This window comes from Neltuma alba, unplaced genomic scaffold, assembly GCF_004799145.2.
Source record: "Neltuma alba isolate B1F8T4 unplaced genomic scaffold, ASM479914v2 tig00002863_pilon, whole genome shotgun sequence".
Lineage (NCBI taxonomy): Eukaryota > Viridiplantae > Streptophyta > Magnoliopsida > Fabales > Fabaceae > Neltuma > Neltuma alba.
Genome location: NW_021633048.1, coordinates 561,850 through 588,653, shown reverse-complemented (window position 1 = coordinate 588,653; position 26,804 = coordinate 561,850). Strand labels below are relative to the sequence as shown.

The 26,804-nt window shown below is 34.4% G+C and overlaps 2 protein-coding genes and 2 pseudogenes across 2 annotated transcripts; all 4 read left to right on the top strand.

The window, feature by feature from the left end:
* The first annotated feature begins 312 nt into the window (after positions 1 to 312).
* LOC114739599 (L-type lectin-domain containing receptor kinase IV.1-like) lies at positions 313 to 1,624 on the top strand (annotated as a pseudogene).
* A 4,862-nt stretch (positions 1,625 to 6,486) lies between these two features.
* On the top strand, positions 6,487 to 25,662 carry LOC114739568 (L-type lectin-domain containing receptor kinase IV.1-like). Its single transcript, XM_028927649.1, has 2 exons — positions 6,487 to 8,629; positions 25,409 to 25,662. The coding sequence occupies exon 1, from the start codon at positions 6,591 to 6,593 to the stop codon at positions 8,577 to 8,579; it is 1,989 nt and encodes a 662-aa protein (XP_028783482.1). The 5' UTR covers positions 6,487 to 6,590; the 3' UTR covers positions 8,580 to 8,629; positions 25,409 to 25,662.
* On the top strand, positions 14,339 to 16,541 carry LOC114739569 (L-type lectin-domain containing receptor kinase IV.1-like). The gene is made up of 2 exons (XM_028927650.1): positions 14,339 to 14,423; positions 14,668 to 16,541. The coding sequence occupies exon 2, from the start codon at positions 14,925 to 14,927 to the stop codon at positions 16,326 to 16,328; it is 1,404 nt and encodes a 467-aa protein (XP_028783483.1). The 5' UTR covers positions 14,339 to 14,423; positions 14,668 to 14,924; the 3' UTR covers positions 16,329 to 16,541.
* Positions 23,219 to 25,662, top strand: LOC114739570 (L-type lectin-domain containing receptor kinase IV.1-like; annotated as a pseudogene).
* Positions 25,663 to 26,804: the final 1,142 nt, after the last annotated feature.

Genomic DNA, 26,804 nt, shown 5'->3' with positions numbered 1-26,804 from the left:
ATATCCATTTTGTCATTTCAAATTTCAACAGTCATTTTTTTGTCATTTTCCCATAATATTAGATACATATATAACTAATTGAATCTTCAATAGCACGACATCTAAAAAATGGCATCAACTAATTAAGAAGCCAAACCGTTTACCCCAACCATGCGAGTCAACAAGATTTACTCAATTAAGAATCGAATCTTCCCCTTCAATAATGACCTGCCTGAAAGAAGGGAGAAATTCCGATTCTTTTGTGTGTGTGTGTGTGTGTGTGTGTTTAATGAAGATACGGATCACAGAGGACATATATAAAAGAAGACAGCCATGTCTGTGAAGCTAATTATGGCTTTGGTGCTTTTGTTGGTAACAAGAATGGTGCAACTGAGTGGTGCAAATACAAATTTCATCTTCAATTATGGCTTCCAATCTTCTAATTTAGTGATGGATGGTGTTGCTTCTGTTACCTCCAATGGCCTCCTCCTACGCACCAACGAAACCAGGCTGCAAAAAGGCCATGCTTTCTACCCAAATCCAATAGTTCTCACAAACACCACTTCTTTCTCTACCACTTTTGTTTATGCAGTTAGATCTGTATATCCAACTTTGAGTGGTCATGGAATGGCTTTTGTACGTAATATCTCCGACCAAAGCTTTTCCAGGTGCTCGTCCCAGCCAGTACCTCGGCCTCTTCAACGAAACCAACAATGGTGACCCAACAAACCACGTGTTCACTGTGGAACTCGACATCACTCAGACCAGTGAGTTTGATGATATCAACGATAATGATGTCGGGATCGATATTAATGGCTTGAAATCTGCGAAATCTGCTTCTGCTGGTTATTATGTTAATGGGTTATGGCTTCAGAATTTTATCCTTAAAAGCGGCCTTCCTGTGCAAGTGTGGGTGGATTACGACGGACGCAAGGAGCAAATTGGCGTTACCCTAGCTCCAATCACCATTAACAAACTCGAAACTCGATTATTGAAGTTGTCCCAGGATCTTTCTCGTATTATAAACAATCCTAGTTATGTCGGATTCTCAGCTTCCACCGGGTCATTCTTGACTTCTCATTATGTCCTGGGTTGGAGCTTCAAGCTCAATGGAGAGGCTCAAAACCTTAGATTATCAAAACTTCCAAAACTACCATGACTTGGAGGGGGAAAACGATCTATGATTTTTACAATTGTGTTACCTTTGTTTTCCTTTTGTTTGATTTTTTTGGTGACTTCATCGATCGTTTATTACAGATATAGGAAGAGTGAATTTTATGAGATTGTTGAACAGTGGGAGGAAAACTATGGTCCTCACAGGTTCAAATATAAGGATCTTTACAATACGACAAAAGGTTTTGGAGATACTGAGCTTCTGGGTTGTGGTGGATTTGGAAAGGTGTACAAGGGGACAATGCCAGGTTCGAATATTGAGGTTGCTGTGAAGAAAGTATGCCATGAATCCCAACAAGGCATGAAGGAATTCATTGCAGAAATTGTAAGCATTGGTCGCCTTCGCCACCGAAACCTTGTATCTCTTTTGGGATATTGCAGGCGAAGAGGTGAGCTTCTTTTAGTCTATGACTTCATGCCAAATGGAAGTTTAGATAAATACCTCTTTAACCAACCCAGGGTGACCCTATAGACCTAGTAAGTGAAGATATGGATTTGGTGGATTGGGTTTATGCCTTGTGGAAAAGGGGTGAGATTGTTGAGGCGAAGGATCCAAATTTAGGAATGGCCTGTAACGTAGAGGAGGTAGAATTAGAGTTGAAGCTAGGGCTGTTGTGGGCTAAGAATAGGCCAAGCATGTATCAAGTTGTGCAGTACTTGAATAGGGATGTGCCTTTGCCTGATTTCTCATCGCTTATCTCTTCTCCTTCTATTTCTGCATTTTTATTTGAGAGTGACAAAGAGATGGATGCCTATTTCTCTCACAGTTCAATATCCAATTCGATCCTTTCTGGACCTCGTTGATTTCCTAAGAAAACACATATGTTTGTTCAGTAAATATCCTGAGCTTGGCTGCGTCAGGTAGGTCTTGTTATCTTTGAGATCCATGCTGGACATGTTTTGTTAGGGGTGATGTATATACCTTGAAAATATGTTATGATTTACAGCTCTACAAGCACGGAAGTATTATCTTTTTTGGAAATAGGTACAAATGGAATTGATCCCTTTGTCTCTCAAGTCATCAATCTCTATGTAATGCTTAATATTATATTTTAGAATTTAACGGTTTAAAATTGTTGCTGAACGTCCTGGTCAAAAAGGTTTTTCTTTTTTGTAGGGATAGAACAGTATTATTCAATTTTCATGTCCCAATATGGGAATGCTGATCCTCGATGTCGTTTTGAGTCACATTAAATTACATTTAGAATGCAACAAATGATGCAAACCAAAGTTGTTTCCTTATTGGAGTTAAAAAATTAACTAGGTCCTAAGTTAACTAAGAACCAAAATTGCTATTAAAAAGGGTTTTTTTGGGTTTTAAAAACTACTTTCAAAATAAATTAAAAAAAATTCTAAATTTTTTTGGATTTTCTTTTATAAAAAAAATGAAAAGATAATTTGAAATTGAAAGTGAAAAAAAATTAATTAAACATGTAGCAAATGATAAAATTTGGATTTTAAGGAGATATGAGATAATGCTTCTTAGAAAATGAATTACTCAAAATAATCTGGAAGTTATTTTATCTACTAATTTAAAATCAAAACCTTAATCACTGATTAAGTTAAGTAGTCTTAATTAATAGATGTCCTAAAACTCTAGCTACAACTACTAATTAAAAATACCATTGAAAACTAATTAGTATGCAACTAAGATTAAATCAATGCAATTCAGGTCTCTATACAAAGAACACTCAACTTGAGATATTCAATAAGTACCATGTAATTATAAAATTCATCCAAACTATGAAAGAATAGCATAACCACATAGAACTTCAAACTGAATATATAATTATATAAATCTCAAACTGCAAAATCCAATTCCAATCACAAAAATTCAATTCTAAACTAAGAATCACAACCAGTAACCTCAAAAAATTTAATTAAATAATATCAATTCTAACTCAAAAAATCCATTACTCAATATAAATTAAGAGAATTGAAACAGAAAAACTCTTCTAATTAATTCTGAAACTCAAACCCAATCTCCAAAAAGCTCGAACGGATTAGTTACTCATGATGTTGAAGACTGCCAGCACATGCAGATATCACGCTCACGGCAGCCATGGATGAATGCAGAGGAAGTTGGCGTTGATAATGAAGGTGGGCATATGGCGTTGGGTTTCATAAGATGATGATGATTGTGGGGGTGGCGTAGTGAATGGATGGGCTCGTGTGAGGTGCCGCGTTGATGGATATGTGATGTTCAGTCTGCGATGTGGTAGTGCCGCCTGCTCCTGTGGTGTGCGATTTTTCGTATATATAAGAAGATGATGGAAGACCCTCAATCTCCCGCCGCTGCTCGTCCTGTTTCAGCCCTTTTTTTCCGCCTTCAATTTCTCCTAAATTTTCTACAATGAAATCTAAGATATTGTGATATCATTTTTTTTTCAAAAAAATCAATCAGTTAAAATAAATAATAAAAATATGATATTTTTGTCTTTTTTAGCAATATTTTCATCCAATCACAATTAATCCAAATTAATCATAATAGATGCAACCAATTTAATTGATAAAAATCCCAGATAAGATATGAAAAATCAATATAAAATCAGGATTTATCAAATGCTAAAAAAAACAAAAAAATAAAAGAATTTTCGTGCTAAATTCTTATTCTCTATGCTAGTTAAAAACAAAAAGCCAAAGGAGCAGGAGTAATTTGATGCGTGGAGGCATGAACGCTGTATACATAGACCCGGGCCTGTACACCCATTTTGGAATTAAGTGCAATGTCAATAAATTTGTTTTTTTTAAAAACAAAAGTTGATCCAATTAGTAACAAGATTAGTTCATAACTCATAAAGTTCTGAGTTTGAATTTAATTACCGATGTGAGAACTTTTTTAGTAGGCAATCTACAAATATTTTTATAAGTATTTTTTGAGTTTGGAGGTATACTTTGATAAAATGCGTTTGTTAAAAAAAAAAACAAAAAGATAAAGTGCGTATTTTCCACGGTACCGTTATGACATGAATACCAATAGAAATGTATATGGTTGCCATAAATTGAAGGGGACAAATCAAATCAAAGTAACTTTCAAGGACACTGCAACATTGAGTAAGCTAGAATCAGTCACCACAACCAAATTCAAGGAGCTCTTAAGTAGAAGAACCTACTGGCACCAGTTTCACATGCCTGATAATCCATCCCAACTAAATTAGAAAATACTCTTATCAATATTTAATAAGTGGCATCACAATTTTACAAACGTATTTATTCGTCAATTAAAATGCCGGTAGACATAGGATAGTTTCTGTCTTACTATTCAGTCCAGTTGACCCAACAGAGAGATAATATGGGCCAATGGGGTGGTTGAAAATTGGACCTCAATTTCTCTCCAATTTCATGTGCTGTAAAATGAATTTGAGATAGGGTGTGTCTCACTTCACCAACTACTCAAACTCGCCTGACTCTTTGTAGCATTGAATGTGATATTTAAGATTTTTATAGATACTGAATGTTATACTTAACTTATAAATAAGATTGTAGAAGCATCATTTATTTCTTATGAATTACTACCTCCGGTCCTAATTATAAAACCTACTTGACTAATTTGGGGAGATTAAAAAACTTAGTTAAGTTAGTTATTTGTCATGAATAGGTGTTGTCTTTCCTAAAATATCCTTATTAATCAAGTGTATTGGCTAGAACTACCATTGTTAGAAGAACTATCTTGAAAAAAGTGGATAAATATGAGAGACAAAGTGAATTGAGGTCTTATATTTATGATCAAAATAAAAGTTAAACAGGATCTTATAATTAGAACCGGAGGTAGTAAATTAGATCTCCCCATTGTTGCATTTGGTTAAATAAAAGCTATATATTTGCTGGTCAAAAAATAAATAAATAAAAGCCATATATTAAAGAGGATAACTAATATCGCTCCTGGAATGATGAATAACTGTAGAAAAAATGTGTGGACAAGGCATCTTTGATTTAAATTACTATTCTAATCTTATTTATAACATAGAGAGAAATGTATTGTTTTAACCTTTATTTGTTGTTGTATGTATTTGTTATTTTCTTAGATACATATACTAAATGGGGGTCAATTTGGAAATTTATTAAGTTTAAAAAAAATTAATGATATTTAAACATTTTTAAATTCTGATAAAACATGTTCATCATGGAATAACTTTAAAATGGAATAAGAGGAGTATTTGATACGTAGGGGATCAATGAACCGTAAATTTCCATATTTTGACATAAGTATCCAATTTCAAAACCTCAATTTTCCTCTTTTATTTTAAGGACACTTAGAAATATTACACGACTTTTACACCAGAATAATGACAAGTATTAAGTTGACAATAATAAATATTAAACTAAAAATAACAAGTTTCATAATTTTTTGTCACATAAAGACATATGGATAATTTCACAATATTTTTAAAATATCAGTTCAGACTTTACTTCTTTTCTTATCATTTTGAAGTGTTAACTGCTTGAATTCAGACTTTTTTCCCCTAAGGATTTTCCCATTAAACTATATCTATATTGTATGAAGAAGCAGCTATCAATCATTAGGTTATAACTACCCCATGCATAAGTCAATAAAAGAGAAGTTTCATCTGGAAAAGTTTTGGGAGAAGGAAATTTAGTTTTTAAAAAAAAAACACATCATTATTATAAGTAACCAAGTAAGATAATAATTATATTTTTTTTAAAAAATTACTATCCTTATTTAAAATGAATTTCTATGATTTTTTTTATGTAATTGGTGGTTATTAAATATGGATAAAAAATTTTTAAAAAAATTATCTTCTAACAAAATTAGTGGATTAATCACTTCTTATTAATTATGACGATATGATTGAGACTTACCATAGAAAAAAATGAAGAACAGGAGGAAGTATAATAAAGATATACTTTTTGATAAATTATACACGAAGAGTGAAGGAATATTCATCCCCATTATATCATTATCATGGATTCATGGCCAGCGTCAATCAACCATGTTCTTACTATTTAAAGAATTTTTTTATAATTAACAAATTTGATTGAGCATGATTTTAAAATTTTAAAGCTAGTTTTAACTGCATTCTATGATATATTCCCAGAACCTTATTCTCCCCAGTGCTACAAATTATTTTTAAACAAACGCATAAAACTTGGACCAGCGCATTGATATTAATCTCATAGCCTTCCGGGTGGAAGTGGAATGACTTGTTTGTTTGGTGGAACGAATGGGATGGCTGTAAATGATGGGGCCCTTGATCCCTCCATCATGATCGTTCATTGAATGATTTGCGGGCCCTGTATTAATAAGTCTTCTGCTCCTACCTCCTTGCAACCAGAGAGACACGATTAAAGGAAGAAGAACGGGTCAAAAAGAATCTTCACAAGAGTCTTAACCATCGCCTACAAAAAGGAGAACCTCTGTCTCTGCATGTATAACAATCAAAGATACAGATAGCAGAAAACTTTATCTTGACGCAGATATGTCTGTGAAGATTGTGGCTCTGGTGTTTTTGCTTGTGACAGCGAGTGGTGAGAATACAAGTTTCATCTTTAACAGTGGCTTCCAATCTGCTCATTTAACTATGGATGGCATTTCAGAGATCACTCCCAATGGCCTACTCAAAGTCACAAATGGAACGAAGGACCAACGGGGACATGCTTTCTACCCCAATCCAATAGCCTTCACCAATTCATCTTCCTTCTCAACTACTTTTGTTTTTGCCATTAGATCTGAATACCCTACTTTGAGTGGTCATGGAATGGCTTTTGTAATTTCCCCCGCAAAAGCATTTCCAGGTGCTTTAAACAGTCAGTATTTAGGTCTCCTCAATGACACCAAAGCCGACGGTACAAGGCATGTTTTCGCAGTGGAGTTCGACACCATACTGAGCGAAGAGTTTGGTGATATCAATGGTAACCATGTCGGAATCGACATTAACAGCTTGAGGTCGGCCAATTCTACTCCTCCAGGGTATTATGATGACGGGTCTCGGTTTCAAAATCTGAGTCTTATCAGTGGCCTTCCAATGCAGGTCTGGGTGGATTATGATGGAGGAAAGAAGCAAATTAGCGTCACCCTTGCTCCCATCAACGTTAACAAATCCAAAACTCCATTGTTAACGTTGTCTCAAGATCTTTCTCATATTATAAACAAGCTAAGTTACGTCGGATTCTCAGCCGGCACTTGTGCTGTGTTAAGTTCTCATTATGTTCTTGGCTGGAGCTTTAAGCTCAATGGGGAGGCTCAACACCTTGTCCTTTCCGAACTCCCGAAGTTACCGGTACTTGGCGGAAGGAAACGATCAATGATTTTGCTGATTGGGTTACCTCTAGTATCACTATGTTTGACTTTTCTTTTGAGTTTATTTATAGTTCATCACATTATGAGAGTGAAGTTTTCTGAGATTCAAGAAGAGTGGGAGCAAGACTATGGCGCTCACAGGCTCAAATACAAAGATCTCTACGTGGCCACAAAGGGATTCAAAGACAAGGAGCTTCTGGGCCGTGGTGGATTTGGCAAGGTCTACAAAGGAACCATCCCGACTTCAAAAGTAGAGGTTGCTGTGAAGAAAGTCTCACATGAATCTCGACAGGGCATGAGGGAATTTGTTGCAGAAATCATTAGTATTGGTCGTCTTCGCCACCGAAACCTCGTACCACTTTTGGGATATTGCAGGCGAAAAAAAGAGCTTCTTTTAGTCTATGAGTTCATGCCAAACGGAAGTTTAGATAAATATCTTCACAACCAGCCAAGCGTGACACTGAATTGGACACAGAGGTTCAAAATCATCAAGGGCGTTGCTTCAGGATTGCATTATCTGCATGAAGAATGTGAAAAAGTGGTCATTCACAGAGACATAAAAGCAAGTAATGTGCTCCTAGATTCAGAATTAAATGGAAGACTAGGAGATTTTGGGCTTGCAAGACTATACGACCATGGCAGTGATCCTGAAACTACACACGTGGTCGGGACATTGGGTTATCTGGCACCGGAGCAGACAAGAACAGGGAGAGCCACGACAAGGTCAGATGTCTTTGCTTTTGGTGCATTCCTACTTGAAGTTGTGTGTGGAAGAAGGCCCATAAAGCAAGTAAATGAAGAGAGTGTGATTTTAGCATATTCGGTTTATAGGTTGTGGAACAGGGGTGAGATTATTGAAGCAACGGATCCAAATTTAGGGACAGAGTATTCATCGGAAGAAGTAGAGTTAGTGTTGAAACTGGGGCTTTTGTGCTCAGATTTCAGACCACTGAGTCGACCAAGCATGCGTCAAGTTGTGCAGTATCTGAATTGGGAAGTTCCTTTGCCCGACATATCATCATCTTTGAGCTTTTGTTCTACTTCTCCAGGGCAGTCGTTTGGGAATGGCCATGGAATTTTTGACTCTACAACGTTGTCCCTTCCATCTTATGTCGAGTCTTTCTCTCAATGTTCAGTAGTGGAATCAGTTCTCTCCGGAGGTCGCTGATTCCTCATAAGGTGCATATGATCTGTTAGATAATTGACTTGTAAAAGTAGTTTGGGCGATTTCAATTCTTTGCCGTACTTTAGAGTTGTTTATGCGTTTGAAAACGCAGATATTCACTTACGAGTATCTACTCTTTTTTGTAACAATAAATATTAAATGAAAATTATATTTAACTAATAATTATCAAATAAAAAGTATACTCAAAAACTGATGTCACTTGTTATTAAATTATATTAATTTAATAATGATTATGGAATTATAAAAAAACTTTATAAAATTCATGCTTTTTTCATGGTAATTATACATCTATAAATAACTTTAATAAACGGAATTCAAATATAATTAAATTTCTCAAAAGTAATTACCATTAACCAATCACATTTTTGTTGGTTTTCTCTTTTTGAAAGGGATGAAGTTGTGAGTCCTTAAAAAAAAAAAAAAGGTTGGATGTGTTGACCCAACATAGGGACAATGGGCCGATGGGTTGATTGTGAATTGGAGCTAAATTTCTCTCAAAGTCCATGTGCCATTGAATGTGAGATATGGTGGACTTCACTTGAATTGCGGAGCCAACTCAAACTCCTGTACCTTTTTGTGCAAACGGAAAATATCATTCATTCAATAAATTTAAAAAAAAATTCCAAAAGACATGAGTTATGCTGGTAATCTTAAAGAAACAGAAATAATAGAAAAATCGGGATTAGCTCTAGCGGAAAGGGGCTGGTTCCTTACAATATGACAAACTAAGGTTTGAATCTCCACTGGGAGATGTGCTCACATTTGGTACTCGACAGTATCTCAAATAGGATTATCTCTAACGAGAGAATATCTATGCTTTAGCCAAAAACAAGAGAAACAATAGGAAAAAAAACACAACAAACACCAAAACTATAGAAGGTTAGCCTAGACCAAACACTGAATCTCGTGCATCTTTTGATAAAATGTTGAGCAACTGGCGAGGTGGCTTCTATACCCAATCCGACGCCCCCTAATGAAGCCTGAGCCACCTAGTTGGTAGCTAAGTTAGCCTCCCTAGGAATCCAAGAACAGAGATGATTCCTTAAAAATTTCCTCAAGTATGTGATGTTCTTGAGGATGATCTCACACCTCCAATATGGAGTTTGGTTCTTTTAGTTGACCCAGTTGATTAACAGTTGATAGTCAGCCTCAAACGGGACATCAATAGGTTAAAACTCCAATCCCTCCCATCCCTCCCATCCTAAATCTTGGTTCTGGTTTGGTATGAAACATGGGAATGAGAGGTAAAAATTGAGATTGAAATTATTGTTTAGTATAGGGATTGTTTGTTATTTATGATTGAGTAAACCCATATAGGTGGAACTAGGGAATATCATGGGGGGAGATATTCTCTAATGCTACCAATATGGGTTTACCTAATCTCAAATAACAAACAATCACTTATACTAAATATTATTTTAATATGTTTTCTCAATCTCAATTCCGATCTTTACATCTCATTCTTAATACTCCTTCGGTCCTTAATATAGGACCCAATTCTTGAATTGGTTTTGGTTCTAAATATAAGACCCATTTATCATATTTATCAATTTTCTCTAAATTACCCCTATAGATACTCCTTCAACCATAATCAAATAGAAGAGGGAGAGGAGGTATTAAAAAAGATGATTATGGTGTTTTAAGAAAAATGTGTCACTTTTTTTATAATTAACTAACTTACCTCACTTCCTTAATCTAATCAAATTAGTTAAATGGGTCTTACGTTAAGAACCAGAGGAGTACTTCATATCAAATGAAACATTAGGTCTTATTGAGTACGAAGTATTAAAAATAAAGAATAAGACTTGATATTAGAATTTAAAAAAAAAAATTATGTTAAAAGAGTGTTAACATGAGAAATTACCTATTACTTGAGATTAGGTAAACTTATATCTATGGGATTAGGGAATGAAGAGGTTGTATTTCCCAATCCCACCTACACAAGATTAAAACAATCCCGTATAACAAAAAATTACTTATACTAAACAGTCTTTAATAGTTTTTCTCAACAGCAATCCCAATACTTATTTTTATTCTCAATACTTCCTATTAAGTGGGACCTTAGAGTTTAGGCATTAATTGCGAAACTAGTCCACCCAAAAACAAAAACAAGAAAAAAAATTGAAAGAAAAAGAAGAAACAAAGTTTTGTGTCAATTATATCATTTTAATTTCTCTATTAAGTCAGGTTATAATTATATTTGGAATTTGGAATGAAAGCAGTTTTCATTTCCCTCCTTGGAAGACTGGATGTTATGGAACGCAAACAATAGAAGCGGATGAATCTTGGAGGAATTACAATCAAGTCCCACAAAAGAAAAATAATTATCAAAAAGTCTCAATAACAACCTATAGTGAGAATTACAAATCCTGTAGTCAGAATGACAACTTGTGGAACTTGTTTTTTAATTGTTTTTCTTGTTTAGGGCCTCATTATAATTCTTCTTAGAATCTTTATTAGTAAATATTTGTGATCGTGTTTGCCGAAAAGTCGATGCGATAAATCTCTCTCCCCCCTAAAGCAGGACATGAATAGGACATTGGACCAACCGAACTTGCGAAGAAAAACTCATATGCGGACTTGAAAAAATCAGGTTGCAAACACTCCCTCCCCTCCCCCTAAATCCCTCATACAAAATACAACAGTAACGAGAGATTGGGAAGTCTCTAATAAGCATGTCCATAGAGAAACTAACATATATGGATGGCTAACTCTGCATTCAAAACAATGGAATATTTATTAAGAAGAACGTTCAAGTCTTAAACTAAAAAGATTATGCACATATGAAAAAAAAGTGGAATTAAAAGGATTACGTCGTGAGGATAATTTTTGTTAAAAAAATAGAATTTAATTGGAAAAGATAGAACCTTTAGAAGTATTAGTAGTACTAATAAATAGTAATGATGAAATAAAAGAGATACGAAACCCAACATAAATCGTAACTTAATTAACTTGCTCACCATCAGTTGCTCCCGCTATTTATCATCAAAAAATAAATAAAACATTGAATGTAGTTTGAAAAAAAATATCATCAGATTTTGGGGAAAAAAATACATTGAAGCAATGAATTATGATATTAAAATACAGTTCGTATCGCCATGTGGGGAGAATGGATCCCTTATTGTACATCTTGTGAATGATCACATGCTTTAATTAAATTTACATAGAAAACCATATACGTGATATATTTTCGTTATTATCACTCCATTTCAAATATAAAATAGTTTGCCAATAACTAATTACTAACCGGGTCCTAATTATAAAATCTTGTTTATAAATTACAAATAAGGTCTTGTAATTAAAACTGGAGGTAATATTTGTTAATAGGAGGCAAATAATTTGCGGGCCCCGCAGACAGCAGATCAAGTCAAAAAAATTCTTACCAAGAATCTTAATAATGAATGGACCAAAGCCAGCCTATTCTTTCTTGCCCTTAAACCATCTCCTACAAAAAGCAGAAACTCTGATTCTGTATATACTACTATAATAAAAATACAGATAGTAGAGAGCTTGGAAGAGATAAGAGACGTTGATTTTGAGGCAGAAATGTCTGCGAAGCTTGTGGCTATGGTGTGTTTGCTGGTGGCAGCGAGTGGTGAATATCAACGGCCAAGATGAGGGGCAGCCCACAGCCCTATCCCGTATTGGAGAGTGATATTGAGTCTGATGATGCCTATTTCTCTCGCACTTCGTTCAGTTCGTTGCCCGAATCGATCCTTTCCGAACCTCGTTGATTACCGAAGAAGACACATGCATTTGCCCGATGGATATTATATTGGTGTCATTATGTTTGTCTTGTTATGCTTTGATTTTGTGTGCTTGATAAATGTCACACACCATACGTATATAATATGTGGTGTGGCATAAAAATATTTTATAATGATCTGATTATATCAATAAAGGAATTGTGATAACGGAAGATTTGCTAAAAATGGAAAGGCTTGTAAATCACAAAAATCCTATCCAAAATGAACGATATCTAACGTTCCCTTAATTCTTTGCTCTCTTAGCTGGTGGAATGCCTGACTTATGCCTGACTTGGTCAAAGTCTCCCAATTTTGTTGGCTTTCTCTGATTGAATGGGATGAACTTGTCAGGGCCATTGCATGTGTTGACCTAACAGAGCGACCATACGAGCCAATGGGGTGACGGTAGGAGTGAGCAAAACCAAACCGTAACCGAAAACCGAACCGAACCTAATTTAATTTTGGTTTTTCGGTTCGGTTATTTCAGTTTTCGGTTACATATTCGGTTTTATTTTTGTAATAATTCGGTTTCGGTTTTCGGTTCAGTTAATAGAAAAAAATTTCAATTATAACCGAAAAACCGAAATAAATATATTATATATTTATATTTAATAAATATTATTATAATAAATATATGTGTGGGTTTATCTAAACTCTTTAAATATATTTATATTTAATAAACATGGTTATAATAAATATTATTATAATAAATCACAACGATGAAATATTTAATAATTAATGGTTTTAATTGTGTTTTATTATTATTATTAATTTAAAATCACTTTCATATTTATAATTTCGGTTAATCGGTTAACCGAACCGAAATATTTCGATTAATTCAGTTTCGGTTAGTTCGATTATCAGTTTCGGTTCAGTGTTTAAAATTTACTCTATTAGGTTATTCGGTTAATTCGGTTATCACCAATAATCGAACCGAAAAGCCAAATACTCACCTCTAGGTGACTGAATGAATGTGAGGCAGAGTGGACCTCACTTGACATACGGAACCTACTAAAACTCCTCGGTATTTTATTTTTCTCTCCATCTGTGTGATTATGGATCTATGGAAAAAAAAAAAGGGGCCTTCCACTGAATAAGATAGACTTTTTAAGATTTTTACGGTTTGATACGACTGCATCACGGTGGAAGATCCTTATTTTATTTTTTTCAATAGCCGGGTGAGGGAAAAATAAAGCCGCCGTTGGAGATGGCATCAATCAAGGCCGGTTTCACTAGTCAGCAAGATTCTACTTTCTAGTGAGTTAATTAAAAGTTGAATCTTCACCTTCAGTAACGCGTCCGCGTTCCGCCCTCATGAGCCTGAGGAGCACCCATTTGGAACCTCTCCTTTTCTTTTCTTAATTTTTTTAACAGTTAGATTAATATTTTAATAGTTTAAGATTCATTTTTAAAACTGCTATTAAAATAGTAAATTATAAAAATAAATAAATTATAAATTATAAACTATATTAATATTTAATTTCAATGATTTGTAAGTGCACTAAATGTTTTTAAAATTTTTTTATAAATAGTTTGTGAAAAATAAAATCGAAAAACAAAAAAGAGGAGGAAAAAGGATGGAAAGAAAAGAAGAGAGGTTCTGAACCGGATGAACATGGCATGCTCAACACTCAAAACATGTTTTGAGTGCTGAGCAGTGTGGGACTTTATTTTTATTTTTTTGGGCTTTTTCTCCTTTTTTATCTTCCTTATTAAAAAGTATATGTGCATTAAAATTATTTTTGGTTTAATTTTTATCTAGTATTTTAAAATATTTTTCAGGTATATTTATTATCTTAAAATATTGTATTTCATCTAACACGCTGAAGTATTTTTTTAAGATATGTTCCATTATTAAGAACCGCAGGTAGTATTTTTTTTTGTGATGAATAAGGAGGGACAAAAAAAAGGGGGGATGGAGTGCTGAGCACGGAATGCGAGATTATTGTGTATATATTTAATGAAGATGCCGATAGTAGAGGAGACAATTAACAGAAGACACTGCTGATTTTGAGACAAAGCTATGTTTGTGAAGCTTACTACGGCGTTGGTCCTTTTGTTGGTGACAACAATGGTGCAAGTGAGTGGATTTGATACGAGTTTCATCTTTAATTATGGCTTCCAATCTATAATCTTGGATGGTAGTTATTCCATCACTTCCAGTGGCCTCCTCCAGCTCAGCGATGAAACCAGGCAACCAACAGGCCGTGCTTTCTACCCACATCCAATAGATTTCACAAACACTTCTTCTTTTTCTACCACTTTTGTTTTCGCCATTCGACATGAATATCCTACTCTAAGTGGGGATGGATTGGCTTTTGCAGTATCTCCAACGAAAGGATTTCCAGGTGCTCTTCCCGCTCAGTACCTAGGCCTCTTCAATAATACCCGCAACGGTGACCCAACAAACCATGTGTTCGCAGTGGAACTCGACACCATTCAGAACGCTGAGTTCGGTGATATCAATGATAACCATGTCGGGATTGATATTAATGGCTTGAATTCAACAGAATCTGCTTCCGCTGGATATTACGTTAATGGGTTTCAGTTTCATAATTTGAGCCTTATCAGTGGCCTGCCGATGCAAGTGTGGGTGGACTACGATGGAGGCAAGAAGCAAATTGATGTCACCCTAGCTCCAATCAACATTAACAAGCCCGTAACCCCACTATTGAAGTTGTCTCGGGATCTTTCTCATATTATAGACAATCCTAGTTATGTAGGATTCTCAGCTTCCACTGGGCCAATAAGGAGTACTCATTATGTTCTTGGTTGGAGCTTCAAGCTCAATGGGAAGGCTCAAAACCTTGACAGTTCGAAACTCCCAAAGCTACCACGACTTGATGAAGGAAAAAAACAATCTATGATTTTTACAATTGTGTTACCTCTGTTTTCACTATGTTTATTTTTTTTGGCGATTTTATCGATCATTTATTACATATATAGGAAAAGGAAATTTTGTGAGATTGTTGAACAGTGGGAGGAAAACTATGGTCCTCACAGGTTCAAATATAAAGATCTTTATACTGCCACAAATGGATTCAGAGATACGGAGGTTCTGGGTTGTGGTGGATTTGGAAAGGTGTACAAAGGGACAATGCCATCCACGAAAATTGAGGTTGCTGTGAAGAAAGTATCCCATGGGTCCCAACAAGGCATGAAGGAATTCATTGCAGAAATTGTGAGCATTGGTCGCCTTCGCCACCGAAACCTCGCATCTCTTTTGGGATATTGGAGGCGAAAAGGTGAGCTTCTTTTAGTCTATGAGTTCATGCCAAATGGAAGCTTAGATAAATACCTCTTTAACCAACCTAGTGTGACACTAAATTGGATCCAAAGATTTCGAATCATCAAAGGTGTAGCTTTAGGATTGTGTTATCTGCACCATGAATGGGAGCAAGTAGTACTACATAGAGACGTAAAAGCAAGCAATGTTCTGCTAGATTCTGAGTTCAATGGAAAGTTAGGAGATTTTGGTCTAGCAAGATTGTATGATCATGGAACTGATCCTGCAACTACACATCTCGTCGGGACCAAGGGATATCTGGCCCCAGAGACCATAAGAACTAATAGAGCCACCACAATGTCTGATGTTTTCGCTTTCGGTATTTTTATGCTGGAGGTTGTAAGTGGGAAAAGGCCTCTAGAACCGATAGCTGAAGATATGGTTTTGATGGATTGGGTTTATGCATTATGGAAAAGGGGTGAGATTGTTGAGGTGAAGGATACAAATTTAGGAATGGACTATAACCCTGAGGAGGTAGAGCTAGTGTTGAAACTAGGACTTTTGTGCTCAAGTTATAGGGTTAAGAATAGGCCAAGCATGCATCAAGTTGTGCAGTACTTGAATAGGGATGTGCCTTTGCCTGATTTCTCATCGCTAATCTCATCTCCTTCTCTTTCTGCATTTGGGAGTGATAGAGAGTTTGATGCCTACTTCTCTTCCACTTCAATTCTGGAATCGAGCCTTTCCGGACATCGTTGATTTCCCAAGAAGACATGTATCTGTCCAATGGATACAGTATTGTCCTGAGTTTGGTTGCATTGGGTTTGTCTGGTTGTGCTTTCATCTCTGTGCTTGATATGTATGTTTTCTAATTGGTGATTTATATGCCCTGTAATTAAATATGTTATGAATTAACAGTTCTGACAGCAAATTTATCTTTTTTAGATATTGGTACAAAATGGAATTCATCCCTGTCGTCTCTAAAGTCATCAATCTCTCTCTATAATGCTCGATTCTAAATATAAGACTATTTTTGTAGTGTAAATTACACTACAAAAGGGGTTTTATATTTAAAACTAGAGGAGTATTAAATTAGAATCTAACAGTTTAAAATTACAACTGAAAAACAATATTTTTCACGTCAGGTGTTTCCAAAAGTTTGCATTAATAATCACTTGAACGTGAAAAAAGAAAAGAACTTCGCATGTTAACCTCTTTTTCTCCATGTTAATTAATTAAAACACAGCCAAACTAGGGAGTAATTCGGCTACACTATCTGTTGAGACTGAAATTGGGTTCTACAAATTTGATTTGCGGAGGCATGACAGTGTATACATAGACACCGGCCTGTACTCTATTTTTGGAATTAAGTCCATTATATGCCATTCATCAATACCTTGCTCTCTTTATCAAACCCCCCCAATTAGTTTTCATATTATGAACAAAGAAATACTACTTCCGGTCCATAACATAAAAACTTATTTGAATTTTATTTTTATTCTAATTATAAGAACTTAATTCACTTTATCTTTTATATTTATTTTTTTTCCTAAGTGGTCTTTGTAATAATAATAATTCTAGCCAATAAACTTGATTAGTAAGAACATATTATGAAAGACAATATCTATTTATTATAAATAAAAAAATTTAATTAATTTTCTTAGTCTATTCAAATTAATTATTCTTTCGATTCTAAATATAAGAATTTTTTTATAGTATAAATTACACTACAAAAAAAAATTATATTTAAGATTAGAGGAGTAATTAGTTTTTATATTAAGCGGGTAGTAGTATCATTTTCCTCTCACTGTTCGGTTCAGTTGACCCAACAGAGCGAGATTATGGGTCAATGGGGCGATGGAGACCAGGGCCTCAATTTCTCTCCATGTGCTGTGGAATAAAATGTAAGACAGGGTGGGCCCTACTCACTTGACGAACACCTAAAATGCGTCTTTTTCTTCTTTTTTTCCTTTTTTTTTTTTTTTTACCTGGAGTCTTTTTGTCTTTTTCTCCTGGGCGTAAAAGCTCCTTCCTTCATTGAGATTAGTGACTTAGGAATCATTTATTTCTTATAAATTGAATTAGATCTCCCCATTGTTGCATTTGGTTAAAAACCCCATATTCAACTTAATATCGCTCCTGAGATGATGAATCCTCTTGTAATTTTATTTATAAAACACTTTTAATATATTTTACATAAATTAAAAAAAATCTTAAATTGCATTAACTTTTCATTAAAATATAGCAACTTTTCAATTTTATCCCTATTTAATATATACACTTTTCAAAAAAAAAATATCTACACTATAATAAATAAAGAACAATATGATACATTTATGATAAAAATTTAATGAAATAACTTATAAATAGGACTAAAAAAAATTCTTTTTACCCTATAAATAAGATCAGAGGAGTAACTTTTAAAAAAACACATTAGATATGGTGCGGACAAAGCATCTTTGATCTAAATTACTACCTTAATCCTATATAGAGTAGAGAGAAAACTTTTTTAATTAAATAGAAGTAAATTTGAAAAGTTATGAAATTTTAAAACAAAATTAATGAGATTGAGTTTTTTTAATTTAAAAATAGGATGAGAGGAGGATTTGATAGCTCGAAAATCCCCATATTTTGACCTGAGAAATTATCCAAATTCAAAACATCAATTTCCTGTTTTGTTTTCCACACGGCAGCTAGGAAGGTGGCACTAAAAGTCTAAAATGCATTATACTTTTTCAATTCTTAATATAAGACATATTTAACTAATTTGATTAAATTAAAGAAGTTAGATAAATTAGTTACTTATAAAAAATATGACATATTTTAGAAAAAACACTATAATTATTTTCTTTAATATCCCCTCTCTCTCTCCTACTATCTATATGGATAATTTAGAAAAAAAAATTGATAAGTATGATAAATAAGTCTTATATTTAGAATCAAAATTAATTCAATAATTAGGTCCTAAGAAATGAGTATCATTTAAGGACCCTTGGAATTATTACACGACCTTGACATCAAAATAATACTCAAACCAAGCTAGACCTTTTAAGTTGTAATCTTAAGTGCTGGCAAAGAAAAATAACTTGAGAAAATGGGAAAAAGGTCCCTCTATTAATAATCTTATTAGTGAGAAAGACTTTAATAATGAGAGCACCAATACTCTGCATATGAACAACATTTGCAAAATACTAATACTTTTTTTTAAAAAAAATTTATCAAATCCTTTTTACTAGAAAAATTTTTAGTGAGAGATTTTTATCTAATTTTCCTAATATCTTTCAAAGACTAAAATGCATGAGATAAAAAATTTGTGACAGAAAAATAAATAAATTGATCTAAAATATTAGTTCAGAAATTTATTAAAAAAAATAGGTGGATAAATTACAACAAAAAAAGAAAAGGATCAGTAGTAATGAAAATCCTTTTATAATTAATAATTTTTATTGAGAAAATTTTTTAAAACATTTAACTAGTTTTAACTGCATTGTATGATATATTCCTAGAATGACTTCCTCCCACTTGGACCGGCGCATTCAAAGTCCCTGACCTGTTTGCTGGAACGGATGGGACGGATGCGAGTTGTGGGCCTCTCATCCCTCCTCATCATTAGAACCAGTTTTAGACATTTATACTTATTATATCTGAATTATTCATATTTTATTTGGTTAGTTTAAATTTAAATTTTTTATTTTTTATTTAAAATAATTATTTTAATATGTATAGAATATAAAAAAAATGATAATCTAACCATTATTCTTTCAAAAAATAGTTTTTTCTATTTAAAAATAAATAATTAAAAATTTAAATCTAGACTGTTCAAATTAAATATAGACGGTCTAGATTTGATAAGCTTAGTGCGTATCAAAACTGGTTTCCCTCATTATTTATGTTTATATTTATTTTGAGTGAATATATATATGTTTAGCTATTAATATAAAATCTAATTAAATAATTTAAATTTTAAATATAATATTTTAATTCATTTTATTTTTGAACAACAACAAAGGCACACAAGAGAGGTAACATAGAAAGCTGAATAAATGAAATAAACTACCTAACTTAAGGTTTTTATTTTCTTTTATGTTGTTTGAGAGTTGGGATTGCGGATGCAAGATTTCTTTTTCTTTGAAAAAGAATAAAAAAATTTTAATTTAAATAATAGTCTAGCTGATTTGATATTAATGAGAATAGTTTAAAAAGTTAATACATATTTTTTGTAATAATCAACTTAACCACTTTTATTAATGTGTCTAAATTAATTATATAACTTCTATATTAACTAATGGAGGTAGTATTATTTTGAAATAAAAATAAATTTAATAGTTACAAAAAAAATTATTCTATTGATATAATACAACCTTCCGTTTAATTACCTAGATTAAAATGACCTTTAATTTGGAGCTCTTAATATGTGAAATCAATATGGATATTTTGAACAAATAATTATAAATTTGAAAAGTAAATTAGATTAATATATTATATTCAAGATGAAAATAAACCCTTATCTAACTCGAGGCACTACTATATTCCTGTATTTCAATCCAATTGGAAAATGCTGCATTCATGCATTTCATAAGAATTTTGCCGCAGTAAGATGAGATCGTGGTGGTTCATTGAATCATTTGCGTGCCTCCGCAGAGCGGATCAAGGAATGAGATGCACTCCAATCTCAAGACCATACTGCCCTGTTCGCAACTTGGAATTGCAGTTTTAAGTTCTTCTGCTCCCCCTCCTTGCAAATGGAGAGAAACAACTAAAGTAAGGAAGAGTCAGAAGAATCTTCTCAAGAATCTTAACCATCGCCTACAAAAAGGAGAAGCTCTGTTTCTGCATGGATAATAATCAAAGATACAGATAGCCAAAAACTTGATTTTAAGGCAGATATGTCTGTGAAGCTTGTGGCTATAGTGTTTTTGCTGGTGACAGCAAGTGGGGAGGACACAAGTTTCATCTTTAACAATGGCTTCCAATCGTCTCATTTAACTATGGATGGCATTTCAGAGATCACTCACAAAGTCTGATGTTTTTGCTTTCGGTATTTTTATACTTGAGGTTGTATGCGGAAGAAGGCCTATAGACCTAGCAAGTGAAGATATGGTTTTGGCGGATTGGGTTTATGCCTTGTGGAAGAGGAGTGAGATTGCTGAGGCGAAGGATCCAAATTTAGGAATGGACTGTAACGTAGAGGAGGTGGAATTAGTGTTGAAACTAGGGCTTTTGTGCTCAAATTATAGGGCTAAGAATAGGCCAAGATTGGATGTGCCTTTGCCTGATTTCTCATCGCTAATCTCTTCTTCTATTTCCGCACTTGTATTTGAGAGCAACAAAGAGATGGATGCCTATTTCTCTCACACTTCAATATCCCGTTCGATCCTGCCCGGACCTCATTGATTTCCTAAGAAAACACATATATTTGTCCGGTAAGTACAGTATAGTCCTGAGCTTGGATGCTTTAAGTATGCCTTGTTATCTTTGCTATCTGTGCTAGATATGTTTTGTTAGGGGTGATGTATACGCCTTGGAAATATGTTATGATTCACAGTTCTACAGGCGTAGAAGTATTATCTTTTCTGGATATAGGTACAAATGGAATTGATCCCTATGCCTCTCAAGTCATCAATCTCTATATAATGCTAAATATTATATCTTAGAATTTAAGTCCAATGTCAATAAAGTGTCCTCTTTTTTTTTTTTAAACAAAATTGATCCAGTTGATAAGGAGATCAATCCCTGAGTCACAAAGTTATAAGTTTAAATCAAACTACCAATATGGGAACTTTTTTAACAGGCAATCTATAAATATTTCTATTAATATTTTTTGAATTTAGAGACATACTTTGACCTTAATAAGTTATTAGGACTCAACTCACCTAAACTATTAGGAAGAAAGATGAAGTGCATTTTTTCACCATACCGTTATGATATGAATACTAATAGAAATGTACATGGTTGCCATAAATTGAAGGGAACAAATCAAATCAAAGTAATTTTCAAGGACACTGCAATATTGAGTATGCTAGAATCAGTCATCACAACCAAATTCAAGGAGCTCTTAATTAGAAGAACCTACCAGCACCAGTTTCACATATCTGATAGTCCATCCCAACTAAATTAGAAAACGCTCCCGTCAATATTTAATAAGTCACATCACAATTTTACAGACATATTTGTTCGTCAATTAAAACACCGGCAGTACTAGAATAGTTTTTGTCTCACTATTCAGTCCAGTTGACCCAACAGAGCAACAATATGGGCCAATGGGGTGGTTGGACCTCAATTCTCTCCAATTTCATCTGTAAAATGAATGAGATACCATCAAGACTGAGTTTAGCAACAAAAAGTTAATATCTCATAACGTAATAAATCAAAATTCAAAGCCTCACAGAGAGAGGTGCCCAACAGTACCTTAAATAAAATTATCTCCAATAAGAAGATACCTATGCTTTAATAAAAAAAAACTTTAGATAGGGTAGGCCTCACTTCACGAACTATTCAAACTCGTGTGACTCTTTCTAACATCGAATGTGATATTTAAGATTTTTATAGATATTGAATGTTATGAGTAACTTATAAATAAGATTGCAGAAGCATCATTTATTTCTTATAAATTAAATTAGATCTCCCCATTGCTGCATTTGCTTAAATAAAAGCTACATATTCAAGAGGATAACTATTATCGCTCCTGAGATGATGAATGACCTTAAAGAAAATGCATTAGACGTGTGGTGTGGACAAGGCATCTTCGATTTAAATTACTATTCTAATCTTATTTATAGCATAGAGAGAAAAAATTTTAGTCAATTTATAAGTCATTTTAGAATATGTGTTGTTTTAACTTTTATTGTATGTATTTGTTATTTTCTTAGATACATATATTAAATAGGGGTCAATTTGAAAATTTATTAAATTTCGAAAAAATTAATGTGATTTAAACATTTTTTAAATTCTGATAAAACATGATCATCATGGAAATAACTTTAAAATAGAACGAGAGGAGCATTTGATACGGTAGGGGATCTATGAACCGTAAATTCCCATACTTTGACAAAGCAATTATCCGTATTCAAAGCCTCAATTCCCTCTTTTATTTTAAGGACCCTTAGAAGTATTACACGATTTTTACATTAAGATAATAACAAGTATTAAACTGACAATAGTAAATATTAAACTGAAAATAACAAGTTTCATAACTTTTTTGTCACAAAAAGACACATGGATAATTTCATAATATTTTTAAAATGTCAGTTCATACTTTACTTTCTTTCTTATCATTTTGAGTGTTAATTGCTTGGATTCAAATTTTTTTTCTCTAAGCATTTTCCCATTAAACAATATCTATATTGTATGAAGGAGCAGCTATCAGTCATTATGTTATGACAACAAATTATTTTTAAACAAAGGCATAAAACTTGGACCAGCGCAATCATATTAATTTCATAGACTCGCCGGGTGGAAGTGGAATGACTTGTTTGTTTGGTGGAACGAATGGGATGGCTGTAAATTATGGGGCCCTTGATCCCTCCATCATGATCATTCATTGGATGATTTGCGTGCCCTGTATTAATAAGTTCTTCTGCTCCGACCTCCTTGCAAACAGAGAGAGACAATTAAATTAAGAAGAACGAGTCAAAAAGAATCTTCTCAAGAGTCTTAACCATCGCCTCCAAAAAGGAGAGCCTCTGTCTCTGCATGTATAACAATCAAAGATACAGATAGCAGAAAACTTGATCTTGACGCAGATATGTCTGTGAAGCTTGTGGCTATGGTGTTTTTTTTTACTTGTGACAGCGAGTGGTGAGAATACAAGTTTCATCTTTAACAATGGCTTCCAATCGGCTCATTTAACTATGGATGACATTTCAGAGATCACTCCCAATGGCCTACTCAAAGTCACAAATGGGACGACGGACCAACTGGGACATGCTTTCTGCCCCGATCCAATAGCCTTCACCAATTCTTCTTCCTTCTCAACTACTTTTGTTTTTGCCATTAGATCTGAATACCCTACTTCGAGTGGTCATGGAATCGCTTTTGTTATTTCCCCCGCAAAAGCATTTCCAGGTGCTTTAAACAGTCATTACTTGGGTCTCTTCAACGACACCCAATGTGACCGTACAAGGCATGTTTTCGCAGTGGGGTTTGACACCATACGGAGCGAAGAGTTTGGTGACATCAATGGTAACCATGTCGGAATCGACATTAACAGCTTGAGTTCGGCCAATTCTACTCCTGCAGGGTATTATGATGAAGGGTCTCGATTTCAAAATCTGAGTCTTATCAGTGGCCTTCCAATGCAGGTCTGGGTGGATTATGATGGAGGAAAGAAGCAAATTAGCGTCACCCTTGCTCCCATCAACGTTAACAAACCCAAAACTCCATTGTTAACGTTGTCTCAAGATCTTTCTCATATTATAAACAATCTAAGTTACGTCGGATTCTCATCCAGCACTTGTGCTGTAGTAAGTTCCCATTATGTTCTTGGCTGGAGCTTTAAGCTCAATGGGGAGGCTCAATACCTTGTCCTTTCTGAACTCCCGAAGTTACCAGGACTTGGTGGAAGGAAACGATCAATGATTTTGGTGATTGGGTTACCTCTAGTATCGCTATGTTTGACTTTTCTTGTGAGTTTATTTATAGTTTATCACATTATGAGAGTGAAGTTTTCTGAGATTCAAGAAGAGTGGGAGCAAGACTATAGCGCTCACAGGCTCAAATACAAAGATCTCTACGTGGCCACAAAGGGCTTCAAAGACAAGGAGCTTCTGGGACATGGTAGATTTGGCAAGGTCTACAAAGGAACAATCCCGACTTCAAAAGTAGAGGTTGCTGTGAAGAAAGTCTCACATGAATCTCGATAGGGCATGAGGGAATTTGTTGCAGAAATCATTAGTATTGGTCGTCTTCGCCACCGAAACCTAGTACCACTTTTGGGATATTGCAGGCGAAAAAAAGAGCTTCTTTTAGTCTATGAGTTCATGCCAAACGGAAGCTTAGATAAATATCTCCATAACCAGCCAAGCGTGACGTTGAATTGGACACAGAGGTTCAAAATCATCAAGGGAGTTGCTTCAGGATTGCATTATCTACATGAAGAATGTGAAAAAATGGTCATTCACAGAGACATAAAAGCAAGTAATGTGCTCCTAGATTCGGAATTAAATGGAAGACTAGGAGATTTTGGTCTTGCAAGACTGTACGACCATGGCAGTGATCCTGAAACTACACACGTGGTCGGGACATTGGGTTATCTGGCACCGGAGCAGACAAGAACAGGAAGAGCCACGACAAGGTCAGATGTCTTTGCTTTCGGTGCCTTCCTGCTTGAAGTTGTGTGTGGAAGAAGGCCCATAAAGCAAGTAAATGAAGAGAGTGTGATTTTAGTTGATTGGGTTTACAGGTTATGGAACAGGGGTGAGATTATTGAAGCAATGGATCCAAATTTAGGAACTGAGTATTCATCGAAAGAGGTAGAGTTAGCGTTGAAACTGGGGCTTCTGTGTTCAAATTCTCGACCACTGAGTCGACCAAGCATGCGTCAAGTAGTGCAGTATCTGAATTGGGAAGTTCCTTTGCCTGACATATCATCATCTTTGAGCTTAGGTTCTACTTCTCCAGCAGTGTCGTTTGGGAATTGCCATGGAGTTTTTGACTCTACAACATTTGACTCTACAACGTTGTCCCTTCCATCTTATGTTGACCGGTCTTTCTCTCAATGTTCAGTAGTGGAATCAGTTCTCTCTGGAGGTCGCTGATTCCTCACAAGGGGCATGAGATTTGTGAGAAAATTGACTTGTAAAAGTAGCCATGGATCAAGAAATTATATCCTGTTACGTAAACCAGCTTCTATATTGCGTGTGTATGCTCTCAAATCTTAACAAGTTGTCTTTTCAAAAAAGTAAACGATATAAGCTAAACTCGTAAATTAGCTAACTCTTATATTTATTTATTCAGTTAATGTGTGCAAGCTTGTTTGAGTATAATTATTTTTTTAATAATGATTTGTATATATCAGTTAAAAAGCTGTGGTGATATGGAAGATTTGTAAAATTGCAGGAATGAAAAAGATTGTAAATCACAAAAGTTCTAATTAGTTTCTTCTGTTTGCTTTTTGTTTTTTATTTTTTTCAATAACTTCTCATCCGTTATTACAAACTATGCAGGAATAAAACTTGGATCAGTTAGCAGTAGCATGCATCAATTATGGAATAGAAGTTTTAACTCTTTGCGTCTCGTGGGGGAATGACTGACCTGGTCAATTTCCCTGTTCGATTTAAGAGTGAGAGCTTATATAATTATGAAGCTCAATAGATAGTTTGGGTGATTTCAATTCTTTGCAGTACTTTGGAGTTGTTTGTGCGTTTGAAAACGCCTAGTCGATATTCACTTACGAGTATCTACTCTTTTTTGTAACAATAAATATTAAATGAAAATATTTAACTAATAATTATCAAATAAAAAGTATACTTAAAAACTGATCTCACTTGTTATTAAATTGTATTAATTTAATGATAATTATAGAATTATAAAAAACCTTATAAAATTCAGGCTTTTTTCATGGTAATTATACATCTGTAACTAATTTTAATAAATGGAACTCAACTATAATTAAATTTCTCAAAATTAATTACCATTAACCAATCACATTTGTTGGTTTTCTCCTTTTGAATGGGATGAAGTTGTCAGTCCCAAAAATTTTTGAAAAAAATGGATCTGTTGACCCAACACTGGGACAATGGGCCGATGGGTTGATTGTAAATTGGAGCTCAATTTCTCTCAAAGTCCATGTGCTATTGAATGTGACATATGGCGGGCTTCACTTGAATTGTGGAGCCAACTGAAACTGAAAAAAAACAAAATCACGGCAAACACTAAAACTATAGAAGGTCAGCCTGGATCAAACTCTGAATCTCGTGCATCTTTTGATAAAATGTTGAGCAACTGACGAGGTGGCTTCTGTGCCCAATCCGACCCCTCTAATGAAGCCTCAGCCACCTAGTTGGTGGCTAAGTTAGCTTCCCTTGGAATCCAAGAACAGAAATGGTTCCTTAAAAATTTCCTCAAGTATGTGATGTTCTTGAGGATGATCTCACACCCCCAATCCCAAGCTTGGCTCTTTTGGTTGACCCAGTTGATTAATAGTTGATAGTCTGCCCCAAACGGGACATCAATCAGCTGAAACTCTAATACAAATCTTGCATGAAGGGTTAAAAGAGGGGCATGATATATAGTAAT

Coding starts and splice junctions, on each gene's coding strand:
- LOC114739568 (XM_028927649.1), top strand. CDS start 6,591: ATGTCTGTGAAGATTGTGGCTCTGGTGTTTTTGCTTGTGACAGCGAGT.
- LOC114739569 (XM_028927650.1), top strand. CDS start 14,925: ATGCAAGTGTGGGTGGACTACGATGGAGGCAAGAAGCAAATTGATGTC.